A 17,083-nucleotide genomic window follows, 5' to 3' on the forward strand; every position below is an offset into this window, starting at 1 on the left:
ACGCACAGGCTTTCTGTAGTGGGCTACTCTTTCGTTGAGGTGCGCAGGCATCTCATTGCAGTGGCTTCTCTTGTTGCAGGGCACAGGCTCTAGGCATGCGGGTTTCAGTAGTTGTGGCACGCGGGCTCAGTAGTTGTGGCTTGTGAGCTCTAGAGCGCAGACTCAGTAGTTGTGGCGCACAGGCTTAGCTGCTCTGCGGCATGTGGGATCCTCCTGGACCAGAGATCAAACCCATGTCCCCTGCATTGGCAGGCAGATTCTTAACCACTGTACCACCAGGGAAGTCCCTTAATTTCTGATATTAGTAATTTGTGTCTTCTTTCTTTTTTTCCTTAGTTAGCCTGACTAGAGGCTTATCAATTTTATTGGTCTTTTCAAAGAATAAGCTTTTGGTTTTGTGGATGTTCTATATTGATTTGCTATTTTCAATTTCATTAATTTCTTTTCTAGTTTTTATTGTTTCTTTTCTTCTGCTTACTTTGGATTTAATTGCTCTTCTTCTTCAAGTCTGGTAAGGTGGAAGCATAGGCAATTGACTTTAGACCTTTCTTCCTTTCTAACATATGCATTCAATGCTATAAATTTTGCTCTAAGTGCTATTTTTGCTGCATCACACAAGTTTTGATAAGTTGTGTTTTTATTTTCATTCAGTTCAAAATATTAAAAATTTTCTATTGAGAGTTCTTCTTGGACTCATGTGTCATTTGGAAATGTATTGTTTAATCTCTAAATATTTTGGAAATTTCCAGCCGTCTTTCTGTTATTGATTTCTAGTTTAATTCCACTGTGGTCTGAGAGCAGACATTGTGTAACTTTTATTCTTTGAAATGTATCAAGATATGTTTTGTTGCCAGAATGTGGTCTATCTCGGTGAATGTTCCATGTGAATTTGAGAAGAATGTGTAATCTACCGCTGTTAGATGAAGTAGTCTACGGATGTCAATTATATTCAGATGATTGATGACGCTGTTGAGGTCACTTCTGTCTTTTCTGATATTTGGCTTTCTGGATCTGTCCATTTTTGTTAGAGGGGGTTGAAGTTTTCAAATATAAGAGTGGATTCATCTATTTTTCCTTGCAATACTATCAGTTTTTGCCTCATGTATTTTGATGCTCTTATTAAGCATATAAACATTAAAGATTGTTATGTCTTTTTGGAGAACTGAACCCTTTATCATTATGTAATATCCCTACTTATCTCTGATAATTTCCCTTACGCCAAAGTCTGCTGTCTGAAATTAATGTAGCCACTCCTGCTTTCTTTTGACTAGTGTTAATATGGTATATCTTTCTCCATTCCCTTACTTTAAAAAAAATTTTTTTAACATCTTTATTGGAGTATAATTGCTTTACAATGTTGTGTTAGTTTCTGCTGTATAACAAAGTGAATCAGCTATATGTGTACATATATCCCCATATCCCCTCCCTCTTGCATCTCCCTCCCACCCTCCCTATCCCACCCCTCTAGGTGGTCACAAAGCAGCGAGCTGATCTCCTTGTGCTATGCAGCTGCTTCCCACTAGCTATCTATTTTACATTTGGTAGTGTATATATGTCAATGTTACTCTCTCACTTCGTCCCAGCTTACCCTTACCCCTCCCTGTGTCCTCGAGTCCATTCTCTATGTGTGCATCTTTATTCCTGTCCTGCCCCTAGGTTCATCAGAACCATTTTTTTTTTTTAGATTCCATATATATGTGTTAGCATATGGTATATGTTTTTCTCTTTCTGACTTATTTCACTCTGATCCGTTACTTTTATTCTTATTTTTAAAATAAATTTATTTATTTTTGGTTGCGTTGGGTCTTCGTTGCTCCACACAGGCTTTCTCTAGTTGCGGCGAGCGGGGGGCGGGGGGGGCTACTCTTTGTTGTGGTGCACGGGCTTCTCATTGCGGTGGCTTCTCTTTGTTGCGGAGCTCAGGCTCTAGGCGCACGGGCTTCAGTAGTTGTGACACGTGGGCTCAGTAGTTGTGGCTCGCGGGCTCCAGAGCTCAGGCTCAGTAGTTGTGGCGCACGGGCTTAGTTGCTCTGCAGCATGCGAGATCTTCCCAGACCAGGGCTCGAACCCGTGTCCCCTGCACTGGCAGGTGGATTCTTAACCACTGCACCACCAGGGAAGTCCGATCCCCTTACTTTTAATCTGTACGTGTCTTTATATTTAACTTGGGTTCCTTGTAGAAAACATAAAATTGGGTATTGTTTTTAATCCACTCTGACAATGTCTGTCTTCTAATTGGTATATTTAGACAATTGACGTTTAAAGTGATTATTGGTATCGTTGGATTAATGTCTACCATATTTGTTAACTGTTTTCTATTTGTTGTCCTAGTTTTGTCTTCCACACAATTCCCTCTTTTCTTAGCATGTAAGTTATACTTCTTTTTCACTCTTTTTAGTGGTTGCCCTAGAGTTTTCACTGTACATTTTACAACTAATCCAAGTTCATTTTCAAATAATACTATATCACTTCAAGAGTAGTGCAAGTACCTTATAATAATTAAGTAGCCCTAATTCTTACCTTTCATCCTTTGTATGATTGCTGTTATTCAATTCATTTATACTCAAGAGTATAATATATTCATATATATTGTTCCTATTATTACTTTGAACAAACTGTTATCTATCTGTTAGATCCATTAATAATAAGATAAATGAAAGTTTTTCTTTTACCTTCACTTTTTCCTTCTCTGATGCTCTTCCTTTCTTCATGTAGAACTGAGTTCCTGGCCTATATCATTTTCCTTCTCTCTGAAGAACTTCTTTTAACATTTCAGCAAGTTGGATCTACTGACTACAAATTCCCTCAATTTTTGTTTGTCTGAGAAAGTCTTTATTTTTCCTTCCTTTTTAAAGGATAATTTCACAGAGTATAGGATTCTAGGCTGGTGTTTTTTTCTCTCAAATATTAAATATTTCACTCTATTCTCTTCTTATTTGCATGGTTTCTGAGGAAAAGTCACATATAATCCTTATTTTTGCACCTCAATAGGAAAGGTGTCTTTTCCTTCTGTCTTGTTTCAGGAATTTTTCCTTGGTTTTCTTTGAATATGACATGTCTAGGTGTATTGTATTGGGCATTTATCCTGCTTGGCCTTCTATGAGCTTCCTAAATCTGTAGTTTGGTGTCTGACACTAATTTGGGGCAATTTTCAGTCACTATTGCTTCAAATGTTGCTTCTGTCCCTTTCTGTCTTTTCCTTCTGGTATTCTCGTTATGCATATGTTCACCTTCTGTAATTGTCCCAGAGTTTTTGGATATTCTGTTCTGATTTTTTTCAGGTTTTGTTTCCTCTTTGCTTCCAGTTTTAGAGGTTTCTACTGTTGTATCCGCAAGCTCAGAGATTCTTTCCTCAGCCATGACTAGTCTACTAATGAGTCCATCAAAAGCATTCTTCATTTCTGGTGCAGTGTTTCCAATCTCTAGCATTTGTTTTTTATTTTTTCTTAGAATTTCCATCTTTCTGCTTACATTATTCATCTGTTCTTGTATGCTGTCTGCTGTTTCTATTAAAGTCTTTAGCATTTTAATCCTAGTGTAAAAAAATTCCTGATCGGTTACTTCCAACATCCTTTCTTGTTTAATTGCTATCAAACTGTGTAACCCAGATCTTTATTTTAATGTACAAAACCTTTATTTACTTGCCACTTCTCTAAACTGTCATTTAACCTAAAAGCTGCATGTCTCCATACCCTCTAAAGAAATATTTGATTTGGATTCAATTGATTCAACCTACCAAATTTCACCAGTGAATTTATGAATACTTCCTATTATCTCTCCATCTACCCAGCCATCCATCCAAGCTTATTGTTTTCCTGCTTTCAGTTTTTTTTTAACGTTTTAAATCATTTATTTATTTTTTTTCACACACACACTGTATTTTATTTTTACAAGAGGTAAATAAACTGACCCCAAGCATTGTAAATGGATGACCACAACAAAAGCAACAATGATTGCAATTACCAAACATGAAACACACTCATACTATGTCATAATATTGACATTCAGTCCAGGAATCCTCCACTGTAACAGCTCCTTTACTTTGCAGTGAAAATTGATTTGTATATTTTTTGCCTCTGAGTCCTTGTGGAATTTTTTTTTTTATTCAAACAGAAAGTCAAAAATTATAATCATCCTCACCAGTTCACTCAGTCCCATGTAATTAATTTTTTTCATCTTGATCTTTTGTTAGCACTTCTATGAATTCATCAGTTTTCCATTGGAGTTTTGACAATGCTTATGCATTCAGTTCAGCAGTATAGTCAGTTACCAGAAACCTGTACTTGTCAGAGTGTTTTCCATGAATTCCCTGAAGATGAAACCCTTTTATAGGAACATTTTTGCAAAAGCATCAGAGTAAACCCAGACTTCCAACATTCTTGTCATAGATGACTCTGGGTCTAGTGCTTGTTCAGTCTCTGCAAGCTGTGTTTTTTACCTTTTAGTATGCCTTGTAAGTCATTGTTGAAAGATGGACATGATGTACTGGGTAAAACAACTGTGGTGAATAATGGGTTTTTAATAAATGCGGTGGTGAGGTGGCGGGGAGGGGAAGCATTCTCTAGTCCTACGATTAGCTCTTAGTCTTTCAGTGAGCCTGTGCCCTTGGACTGTGAACTTTCAACAGTGTTTCTCAATCTCTCCCCACCTTCCCCCCACTGCAGGACAGGATGGCAAGAAGGGGCTGACTGGGGTTAGGTATTTCCCTTCTCCCAGGTAGATTTAGGCTCTGATTAGAAACCCAGCAGATAAGGCTCTGGTAAATTAGTTTCTCCTGCAGGCAGATCTTGTTAAGAACAGAATGCTCTGGCATATTTCAGAATGGTTCCTTTCCCCTCTCTCCGTCAGAAGCATGAGAGGATTCTTCTCTGATTTCCACTGTGAGGACCTGGTAGATCTTCTGCTGGTAAGAATCATGAAAGTATGGAGGCCCCCCTATGACTGGGTCCCTGTAAAAATTTCAACTCTCAGACTTGTCCTCCCTGGGCTGCCAGCAATTCATCAATTACAGTTCATGTTTTCCTACCCTGGTACTGGTTCGCATGGGGCTTTCTCTTGTGGGTTTCTACTCCAGCAAGTTGTGATTCTCTGTGTCTGTGAGTCTCTGCAGTACCTAGAGCACTGACTTTTCTTGTGGCCTCACTTCTCTGACTGGTTTAAGAAGAGTTGTTGATTTTTCAGTTTGAACAGCATTTTTACTTGTTGTTAAAACAGAGTGGTGACTTCTAAGCTCTTCTTTACCTGCTGGACCAGAAATTGCCTGTTATCTTCTTTTTACAGATAAGGAAACCAAGGCAAAAAGATATTTAGTAATTTGATCAAGGCCTCCCAGCTAGTAGGTGGAAGAGTCAGAATTTGAATCTTGGTTCAGGAGCCTGTGTTCTTAACCACTACATCGTTGAGGAAAACAAGCAAGTCGGGCTTGTAGGGGAAGGAGGAATATGTTTTCTTACCATGAGATCTTTCATATCTACTAAGTTTACATTTTCAAAACATTTTCTAAAACAATGAAAGGAACATGTACCAGAAGGGTTGGCTTGAAAATAATGATTATTAAAACTTGAAGTAGATACAATAAGTAAACATTTTAGAGTAAAAGAAAACAAAAATCACTCCTAAACCTACCATTTTTACAGATTACGTTTCAGTCCTTGTTCTTCTTTGTGAATATTATATGTGGGTATTCTGTCCTCTTTTTCACTTAACATCGTATCATGGGAATTTCTCCCATGTTTCCACATCTTCTTTATAATCACATTTAATAGCTGTATAATAGTCTATCCTGGTGACATGCTATAACTTACAAAAGTATTCTCTTATTGCTTGACATGTGATGATTGACATTTTTCTTTTACAATGATAGGTAATGTTCCACAATTTTTTCCCTTTCACTGAGTGATTTCATTCAGGATAGCCCCATGAATGGAATTCCTGGGTCAATAGATTTGGATAGTTGTATAATTATTGCTAATTTTTGTCATATTAGTTTCCACATTAGGGTTGTACCAATTTTCTGGGCTTCTAGCATTGTGTAATTATATCAGATATAGTAGCATCAAAATGTTATATATATGTATATTGAAAACCTTTTAGATACAAAGGCAGTGTCAATAACAGGAGGCTATAAAATAGGACCCGTTCCATGAACTGATGCATGACTTATTCTCAGATTTTAAGTTTATGTTACATGGGGCCTTGTATATAGGAGACATTCCATAGATATTTATTGAATGGATGGGTGATGAATGGTTGGATGGATGACATCCAACTGATTTCTCCTTATTAACACATAAAAAGTTAGTGGGAAAGTTGAACTGATATCCTGATTTAGAATATAGAGTTCTTCCTCCCACTATAACTGCAGTTTTACTTCATTCAGCCAACATTCACTACATACTCAGTATATGAAAAGCACAGTCTGGAAGCTGGGGGTATTACTCTCAATAAAACATAGTTCCATCCATCATGGTCCTCACAATTTGACTGGGAAACTCACAAACCTCTCCAGATCAAATTCTCATTTATAAAATGAATGGACTGACCTCAGAAGTCCTTTCCAGCTTCCGGATTCTGTGATCTTCTCAAACTCTAAATTTCCTACTTCTAGATACTAAGTCTAAAGTAAGCTTATCTTAAAGAACAATCTAAAGAAACTGGTGATCCTGGATAGTGACAGGGAGTCTTCTCCCCTTCCTACTCCTCATTTGTTCGTTCATTCATTCATCATTCATTGAGCACACACTAAACATGAGACACTATTAAGCTCTAGAAATAAAAGTACCAATAAGTCCTCTTCTCTTAAAAAGTCTATAGTCAAAAGTGCGACGGTTTTTTGAAGAGGGATAGTTTGGCAACACAACAGTACTCCACACAGTGTTTATGTGTGTGTGAGTGGGATCCACTTATTCTACTGTCAGGGAGGGGAAATTTCCCCTTTTCTCCTCTTGAGTTCCTGCGGCTGGACCAATCATAAAACTGACACAAGACAGATTGTGTCCTGTGGACTGGAGAAAAAGAAACCCATTTAATTTGTGTGCACATAGAGGTCGCAAAGAAATGGGACCTAAGAAGTGGCCAAAGCAGATAGCTTTTATATTTTTTAGACAAAGAAGCAATAAATATGAGAGGGATTGACAGGACAAAGAAACTTAGCTTTGGGTGTTTAATTAGTAAGGAATTTAAGCAAAGTTTGCGCTTAGGTAGTAAATTAGTAAAGAAGTAACAAGTACCGTATGCTAACACATATATATGGAATTTAAGAAAAAAAAATGTCATGAAGAACCTAGGGGTAAGACAGGAATAAAGACACAGACCTACTAGAGAATGGACTTGAGGATATGGGGAGGGGGAAGGGTGAGCTGTGACAAAGCGAGAGAGGCATGGACATATATACACTACCAAACGTAAGGTAGATAGCTAGTGGGAAGCAGCCGCATAGCACAGGGAGATCAGCTCGGTGCTTTGTGACCGCCTGGAGGGGTGGGATAGAGAGGGTGGGAAGGAGGGAGACGCAAGAGGGAGGAGATATGGGAACATATGTCTATGTATAACTGATTCACTTTGTTATAAAGCAGAAACTAACACACCATTGTAAAGCAATTATACTCCAATAAAGATGTTAAAAAAATAAATTAAAAAAAAAGAAAAGAAGAAGTAACAAGTGTGCAGGCTTCTCAGCCCTGAGTCCCCTATCTCTGGTGATAATGGTGTCTTTCTACCTCCCAGTACGAGGAGAGCACCTTTCACACGGGAAATTTATTTCTTGCTTTCAGGGAGACAGAGAGGAGGGTAAAAGTATCCCTCTCGCGTTGACTGTTTCTTAAGTAGTTTTAATTCAAAGTAATCAACATGCCATTGAGGCATATTTTGGGCCCCAACACTACTATTCTAGCTAACATTTAAATGGAGTGGTCTCCAGTATTAAAGTAGAGGAAGGAATCAGCTAATATTGACTCAGGCTCACCCTCTGAATGCTCCCAGAAGTTAATGGGAAATAACACTGAATCTTGAAGGTTTTTCATAGGGAAAAAATACGTGTACCATACTTGCCAACATCAAGACGAAAGGGGACAAATGCATGTGGACTCACCATTTCTCTTCTTCTACTTGCACTCCTATGGACTGGAACTTACTGGGTGCTTTATTTTCCCCTGTTTTGTTAGGTTCTTCAGCATCATCCACCTGAAGAAATAACCAAAAGTAGAGGTGCTCTATTTTAGTCATCTTGCTTGAAAAACAAAGTCCCATTTCATTAGAAACCTCTATAATATTATTGGAATGTTTGTGATTTATAACCTTTTTGTTCAATGTTTACGTGTTTGATGAGCAACTTCATTATAATGCACTTGGACTCTGCTGATCTTAGTAAAATGCAGTTTTGTTCATTTCCAAAGTGCCTAATAAATGTCTGTGATTCCTGCATGGACTTGTGAGGATATACTTCCTGTGAGCTCTGTATTAGAAGGGAGCACCTCATGGGATTGTGTTGTTGAAAGTTTTGAATTTGCAGATAACAAAATACAAAAGGAAGAAGAAATTTCATTTATTGTAGTTAGAATTGTTGACATTAGGAGATTTAGGTATTAACCTTATTAATATAACTATAGAGCATCTTCATTTTTTTTTCCCCCTTAAATTAAGGAATTGGCTTTGGATATCACTCCATAGTTTCTAAATAGCTATGCATATATTATAGTTCATATAGAAAATGTATCTGTATATAACTGATAGCTTATGTGACAGATTAGGCCCAACCCAAATTTGAAATAAATTTTATGACTATTCAGAGCAGTTAGATTTATTCCTCTTTTTTCTCTATGTTTTTAATAAATTAGTTTTTTCTAAATAGAAAACCATTTAACATAAGTTGTATAAAACTAAAACACAGAAGTATATAATGTAGAAAGCAAAAGTTCCCCACGAAGCACGGTCAATCCTTTGATGCATATTTGACCATCTTTTAACATATGTAGAATATATTATATATAAAAATGATTATTAATACTAAATTTACACAGATGAGATTATACTATATATTTTTTGTGTGCAATCTGCTTTATTCATTAACACTGCTATCTTTTGGACATTTTATCATGTTAGTAAATATAGCTCTAACTCAATCCTTTTGTTGGCTACATAAATACTCCTTTTAATGGTTATGTAAGCAACGTGGGCATCAGGGTAATTTTCTCTCTGCTGTTATTACATTTAGTATTATAATTAATATATCATATGTATATTTAGAACAATTCTGCAAATATTGTATGAGAAAAATTCTTAATAGTAGAAATGTTAGATGGAAGTACTGAGCATATTCAGCTGTAAGGGATATTGACAAACTGTTCTTCAAAGCATTTATCAGTGTATGGGAATATCCATTTTCCAAATGTTCACCAATATTAAATATTGGCAAACTTTAAAATTTTTGCTAATATCACAGGTGAAAAATATCTATTAGCCTCTTGTATTTTTATCTGTAAATTGCCTATTTATATCCTTTGCTAGTTATTGTGGGGGTTTTTTTCTTATTGAGTTGTTTATTTTCTTCTTTATAGGATCTCTTTATATCTTATGACCCTTAAACCCTTTCTTGGCTATATATACTGTAAATATTTTTTCCCAGTTTATCGTTTGTCTTTTAAATTTTGTCCTTCATCGTAGAGAATCTTAAATTACTATGTAGTCAATCTAGCTTTTATGGTTGGGAAAGACCAAAAGTTCTCTTATATTTGTTTTTATGCTTTCATTTTTTTTTTCATATTTAGTTCTTAAATCCACTATCCTGAAATGTTTGTGTAGAAGATACAGAAATTTAATATTTTTTCTGCACATGAATCATCAATTGACCTGGCTCTTTTTATTAACTAATTCATCTCTTTGGTTTGAGATGCCAACTTTATCTTATACCAAATTTTACCCATATATATTTACCCAAACATTCTCATATATAAAAATGTGTTTTGGGTCTATTGGTCTATTGGTCTTATTGCTCCTCCCTCTCTTTTTTTCCCTGATATAATTTTGTAATAAATCTTGATATTTTCTGTGACAAGTCTCCTCTTGTAATTCTTTTTTTTTAAATAAATTTATTTATTTTATTTATTTATTTTTGGCTGCGTTGGGTATTCTTTGTGGCATGCAGGCTTTTCGTTGTGGTGGCTTCTCTTGTTGCGGAGCATGGGCTCTAGGTGCGCGGGCTTCAGTAGTTGTGGCTCACAGGCTCAGTAGTTGTGGCTCGCGGGCTCTAGAGCTCAGGCTCAGTAGTTGTGGCGCACGGGCTTAGTTGCTCTGTGGCATGTGGGATCTTCCTGGACCAGGGCTCGAACCTGTGTCCCCTGCATTGGCAGGTGGATTCTTAACCACTGCTCTACCAGGGAAGTCCCTGTAATTCTTTTTTAAAAATGTAATTTAAAAACTCCAGCAACCTAAGTGTCCATCAACAGATGAATGGATAAAGAAGATGTGGCACATATATACAATGGAATATTACTTAGCCATTAAAAAGAATGAAATTTTGCCATTTGCAGCAACATGGATGGACTTGGAGGGCAGTAAGCTAAGTGAAATAAGTCAGACAGAGAAAGACAAATACTGTATGATACCACTTGTATGTGGAATCTAAAAGGTACAACAAAGTAGTGAGTAGAACAAAAAAGAAACAGTCTCACAGATATAGAGAACCAGCTAGTGGTTATCAGTGGTGAGGGAGGGAGGGGCAATACAAGGGTGGGGGAGGGGGAGGCCCAGGCTCTTGGGTGTAAGATGGGCTCAAGGATATATTGTACAACATGGGGAATGCAGCCAATATCTTGTGATAACTATAAATGGAAAGTAACATTTAAAATTTGTATAAAAAACTTAAAAATTTTTTTAAATAAAAAATAAATTTTACTCATTAAAAACCCCAAAACCTCTAGGGTATTTGGGGGTATTAACTTCTAAATAAACTTTAACATCACATTGTCAAAACCCTCCCCCTAGTCTCGACTAAGTGATAAAAATCACATAGGAATTTTCATTGAAATTTCTTTAAATATTTATATGAAGTTTGAGAGAATTGCCATCTTTACACTTTGGAGTATTCCCATATAGAAATATTGAATAGCTTTCCATTTATTCATTTATCCATATCCTTCCCCCACCCACCGAGGACTAGAACACCAGAAAAAGCACCAGAAAAAGTAGCTGATGTGAGTTTTGGTGACATATTATATAAAAATGCATATTTTTAGATATTCTAGAATCATATTTAGTGCTATGAGTTGCTCCCACTAGAAGAACACGTGAACCAAGATCACATGTTCACCACATCCGTCACGGGCTTTTGAATGCATGTGTTCATTGAGGGAAATAGCACATTTATTTATTAATCGGACAAAGTGCCTCATTCTGGTGACTTAGTTACTGTCTGGAAGCCCCAAGCCCACCTTCTCTACCCAGCTGCTCTGTGGCACAGGGGCCAGGACTCTGAAGACTACATTTCCCAGGCTTCCTTGCTCGCTGGCCTCCAATTAGGTTCTAACCAAGGAAGGTCGGAGGAGGGAAGGCGGCTTCCATCCTGTTTCCACCTTCTGCTGGCAGCTGTGGCTCCAACCCCAGCCCTTTCGAAGCCCAACAGCGCGTGTGCCAGCCCTTGCAAGTCCTGGCACCAGACGGCCGTGCTCGCCTCAGTGGTCTATGTGGGCCTCTCCTCTTGAGTGTCTGAATTTTGGTAACCCCGTCTTTCCTCTTCTGCTCCCCTAGTCCAAGGGTGACCTCTTACTGCATCCCTTTCTGCTCTCTCAACCATCCCATTACTGTAGAACCAATTTGGTGTATGAAACTGCCTCTGTGTGAGAAACGAGCACGGCTTCCTTTTTCCTGAATGGGATTCTAACTGGTTCCGTATGGCTACACTCATGGAAATTAAAAATGCTCAGGATGTCAGACAAAGTACGATGCTGCAGCGTTACACTTTGGGGTAGTTTCAAAATTACCCAATGAAATTTTTTCGAAAGATGCATGATAGATATTCCCCTTAAGAACCGTGGTGCTCAGTGCACCGGGAAAGGGAGAAAGAAAGGAAGCAGGGGTCCGAGGATGAAGGACGTTGTACTGTTCCAGGCTCGCCCCACCTGTCCAAACTCACAGCTTATTTGCATCAAAGCGTTGTCATCTTCTTAAGCTTTAGTCATTGCAGATAAATTTATCTCTCTGACTTTAATCCCCTTAGTTAGATCCAAATATTGACAAATGTCACCTCTCTTGTATAGTATGTAGGGTAATCTACTTAAATTTATGAAGAGGCATTCAAAAATTTAAATATGTTGCAGGGTTAATTAAATCTCTGTCCTGAAAAAAATTGAGAAAGCACACGGCCGATGATACAATTTTAGTGTTTTTGGCTAATCAGAATTTTAAAGGAGGATAATACTAATAATAACAATCAAACCTAATATTTACTGAGCCCTTAATATGCCAGGCACTATGCTTTGAACCGTTTTTTGTTTTTAATTTTATTTATGTATTTTTTGGCTGCATTGGGTCTTCATTGCTGCACACGGGCTTTCTCTAGTTGCGGCGAGCAGGGGCTTCTCTTTGTTGTGGTGCACAGGCTTCTCATCGTGGTGGCTTTTCTTGTTGCAGAGCACGGGCTCTAGGTGCACGGGCTTCAGTAGCTGTGGCACGTGGGCTCAGTAGTTGTAGCTTGTGGACTCAGTAGTTGTGGCTCGTGGGCTCTAGAGCACGGGCTCAGTAGTTGTGGCGCATGGGCTTAGTTGCTCCGTGGCTTGTGGGATCTTCCCGGGCCAGGGATTGAACCCGTGTCCCCTGCATTGGCAGGCAGATTCTTACCACTGCGCCACCAGGGAAGTCCCTATCCATCAGTTTTTATTACAACATATAAAGTACCCGATGCAATAGCAACTATTATTATTCTCATTTTCCGGATGAGGAAACCGTTAAGTAATTGGCCTAAGTTCACACAGGCTGTAAAGTAAATAATTATAATATTAACTATTAGATATAGATTAAATTTAAAATGTTGGGAAAGGCTTGAAAACTCTCACCCTAAAAAGGTAAACTGTGAGAAAGAGCCCAAGGTCCTAGTATCACATATTTGGGGGATTAGGATTTAAATTAGATTACAGTGTAATGAAATTTGATGACTATTTTGTATCCTAAATTTAAATTTACTTATTATTCTCCATCAAAGAAGCAGCATAATGTGGTCACGTTAGATGCCAAGGTACAATCTAGGCTCTGTCAACATAAGATGTGTGACCTTGGGTTCTCACTTCTGGGGGAGAGATAATAACCCCACCTATGCCATAGGGCTGCTGTAGAGGCAGAATGAGACAACCATATAAAGCACGCAGTGCTCTCATATAATTTCTATAGCTGTGAACAATGATTGGAGGAAGAGTAAGAACAATTCTTTAGCTCACTAAAATATCCAAATATTCAAGAAACAGGGTGGTCTCTGAAACAAAGACTTTCTCCCCAACATTACTCGTGAATTTCAGAGTAGTTCTGTCTTACTGGGTAAAAATAATAATTAAGTTGGATGTCATATAGTATATGAATGCTTTATTCTAAGAATTATTTAGAGAGTAACCTAACCAACCAGCAGAACTGGGAGGTGATTAAGATAGAAGCTTTTAAATAAAATGAACAGTAAGACAGATAATTACCTTTAAAATACATTGTTAAGTGAAAAAAGGCAAGATATAGACTAGTGTGAGGTATATGCTGCTACTATCTGGGTAAAAAGGGGAATAAATATATATTTGCTTGAATATGTGCAAAATATCCCTGCAGGGAGATGCAAGTATTGGTTCTATTGATTTTCTCCGGAAAGGAGAACTGACTGGCTATTTTTTTTTAAAATTTCATTTATTTATTTATTTATGGCTGCTGGGTCTTCTTTTCTGTGCGTGGGCTTTCTCTACTTGCGGCGAGCGGGGGCCACTCTTCATCGCGGTGCGCGGGCCTCTCACTGTCGCGGCCTCTCTTGTTGCGGAGCACAAGCTCCAGACGCGCAGGCTCAGTAGTTGTGGCTCACGGGCCTAGTTGCTCCGCGGCATGTGGGATCTTCCCGGACCGGGGCACGAACCTGTGTCCCCTGCATTGGCAGGCGGATTCTCAACCACTGCGCCACCAGGGAAACCCCTGACTGGCTATTGAATAGCAAGGGGAGAGAGGCTGGTCACTGTATGTCTTTTTATAACTTTTGAATTTTGAGCCATAGGAATATATTATCTATTGAAAAACTAATGTAAAATAAAGAAAAAAAATTTAAACATTAAGGAAGTAGAAGAAAACTAACATTACTGGGTGCCACTTATGTGCCAGATAAGAAAGGTGGAATTTTAAAAAAATTATGGTAAAACAGACATAAAATTCTCCATTTAACCCTTTTTTTGTTTGTTTGTTTTGCGGTACGCAGGCGGAGCACAGGCTCCGCACGCGCAGGCTCAGCGGCCATGGCTCACGGGCCCAGCCGCTCCGCGGCATGTGGGATCTTCCCGGACCGGGGCACGAACCCGCGTCCCCTGCATCGGCAGGTGGACTCTCAACCACTGCGCCACCAGGGAAGCCCCCATTCAACCCTTTTTAAGTGTACAGTTCCAGTGGCATTAAGTACATTCCCATTACTGTGCTACCATCAGCACTACCCAGCCCCAGAATTTTTTCGTCATCCCAAACTGAAAGCCTTACAGGAAGCTGGATTTTGTAAACTCCCTCCTTCAAATAATCCTACGTGGGCTCGATGAGAAGACAGTCTCAGGAAGATTAAATAATTTGCCTGGGACGACACAGAAGACCGGCCTCTGCTCTTCCCCACCCCTTGAAATCCTCTGGGTGGTGGGAGGGAATTAACTCCTGGGATTGGGGTTGGGGTGAGGGTGGGTGGAGGTTGACTTCAGGCCCGGGGCCTCCTGCTGGGTCATCTGGTCCCAAGCACCCGTGCTACAAGTTCTTTTAGGAAACTTGACAAGTCGTGCCATGGTAACCCGTTGGTTATAAAAAAGCATTTGACTCATTGCTACCAGAGAAAGTTTAATTGTCCTTTCAAAGTGGGCTCTGCAGAATGGATGGTGAACATCCATCATCGTTGTGAAAACGTACCCCACACCTGGTGCTTAGACGTGCCTTAGAGCTGGTTCAGTGTGGATAGATTTATGGGCCACCACGTCAGGAAGTTATTATTCAAAGGGCACCTGCAGAATGGTACAGCACAACAAAAATGGGGGGAAAGAATGACTCTTCTCCATGGATGGGAGGAAATTTCTAGCAGGGTAAGCCAAGCTGAACCCATCTAACAACCAAGAATCAGTTTGATCTTATCGTTGGGCAATAGAAAACAGAGAACTGAACTGAGAAGCCTGCCGAAGTATCTACCTTTTTAATGAAATGCATGATTAAATAGCCCACAATTACACTGACCCTGGTGCACATTCTTTCCTCATGATGCTGTGATGGGAGTTATTGCTTTCCACACTCTCCTTCCCTTTGGTCTCACTGGCCATCACTCCCATGTCTGTGAGAAGTGGTTCACGTTTTTGTTCTCGTGTGGTTACTCAATAGCGTTGAACACACTGTGACACCATCCAGTCACCCACGTTGTTCTTGGATGCCCACTCCTTTTTTGAGAATCAAAATGTGCATTAGGAATTGAGGACACTTTATGTTTGATTGTGTTCATGTTTGTTTAATTATCCTCCCCTTGTCTCACCACATTCAATTTCGAGAACAAAAATTAAAGCTGCTCATCAACTATACTTCAATTTTAAAAGATTGGAATTTTTGGGGGGGAAAAAAGATGCTGATAATGTCTGTAGACAAAACACCTTCGTAATTTTTTAAAATCACATTTCACAATGTACAGGAGTCCAGAGCCAGTAATTTGAAAGTCTGGTCCTACCTCATCCAAAATGGCAAGATAGTGAAACTTCTGGAAAAAAAAAAAGGGGGGGTACATTTCTTCATTTGGGGTTCCTATTTCTTTTTTTTTTTTTTTTTAACAAATTTACTTTTTTGGCTGAGGTACTCAGCTTGTGGGACCTCAGTTCCCCAAACAGGGATTGAACCCAGGCCGTGACAGTGAAAGCGCCGAGTCCTAACCCCTAGACCACCAGGGAACTCCCTGGGCTCCTATTTCAAAGGACAGAAAGGGAGGCTGTTACCTGTATCCCAATGGACAGGCATCGATTCTTCTTGAAGTGGTCCTTCTTCCTGTCCTCTGCAGTGATGGTGGCCATGGCGGTGGTGGTGGTGGTGATGGTGGCAGCATTGTTGCCCATGTGTTGACTTGCTGGGCCGTGGATCTGGGCATTGGCGGCTTCGATGGCGGCTGTCAGAGCCTTCATACTGTCCAGGCTCTCCGTGGAGTTGCTCAGTCCAGACTGGCTGATAATATCCCCTCGCTGGCCCTGTCCATCCATGTAGGCGTCCTGGGCCGACTCTGTGCTACTCTGGGCTGTGATAGAAATGAAAGGTTTCGTGGTAGTTCTGGGTGGGACTGGAGGTGGTGTCTTCTTATATGTTGTAATGCAAGATGACACTGGAAGACAGCGAAAACAAAGACACTGATTTCTGCATGGGTTTTAATTGTCAATATTGTAACTGACATCCATTGGAAATTAGGGCCCACGAAACACACCAAGACATTGAACGTGAAAACAGGTCTGTTGATAGACTAAGTGAGATCCCTGCTTAGGGGGCATATTTGGGCCTCCTGTAAGGCGACACCCCCATACGACTGAGGGGGAGAGAGACTGAAAAACACTGATCTCTGAGATGGAAGTTTCTGAAATGGAGATTAATATGAACTGACATAAAACAGACAGGACTAGCCATCTGTAGAAATCTTCCCGGGCAACAGGGCACCCTGAGAGATAATGTGTAACACGGAAAAGACCTGGGAAATCTTTGCCTTCTCAGGGAAATATTAACCACAGCTAATGCTGAACAAAGTAACTCATTGGAGAAGATTCTGGGGGTCAATAAAGAACATTGAAAAAAAGAAGAAAGCAAAGAGGTTGTGAGCCTGTGTGTCCTAATCCTAGGAACAGGGCAAAGTGCCTGTGGGGGAGGGGGAGGG

The 17,083-nt window shown here is 39.4% G+C and overlaps 1 protein-coding gene across 1 annotated transcript in view; it reads right to left on the reverse strand.

The window, feature by feature from the left end:
- DLGAP1 (DLG associated protein 1) overlaps positions 1-17,083 on the reverse strand; it is a 292,601-nt gene that overhangs the window by 23,983 nt on the left and 251,535 nt on the right. The window contains exons 6-7 of the mRNA XM_029218054.1: positions 16,167-16,543; positions 8,090-8,181 (exon numbers count right to left, since the gene is read on the reverse strand). Of these exons, the coding sequence (XP_029073887.1) occupies positions 8,090-8,181; positions 16,167-16,543 (469 nt within the window). The remainder of the gene's footprint in view (positions 1-8,089; positions 8,182-16,166; positions 16,544-17,083) is intronic.

The sequence above is a fragment of the Monodon monoceros genome, unplaced genomic scaffold (genome assembly GCF_005190385.1).
Source record: "Monodon monoceros isolate NGI ecotype Baffin Bay Population unplaced genomic scaffold, NGI_Narwhal_1 Super_Scaffold_1, whole genome shotgun sequence".
Taxonomy (NCBI): domain Eukaryota; kingdom Metazoa; phylum Chordata; class Mammalia; order Artiodactyla; family Monodontidae; genus Monodon; species Monodon monoceros.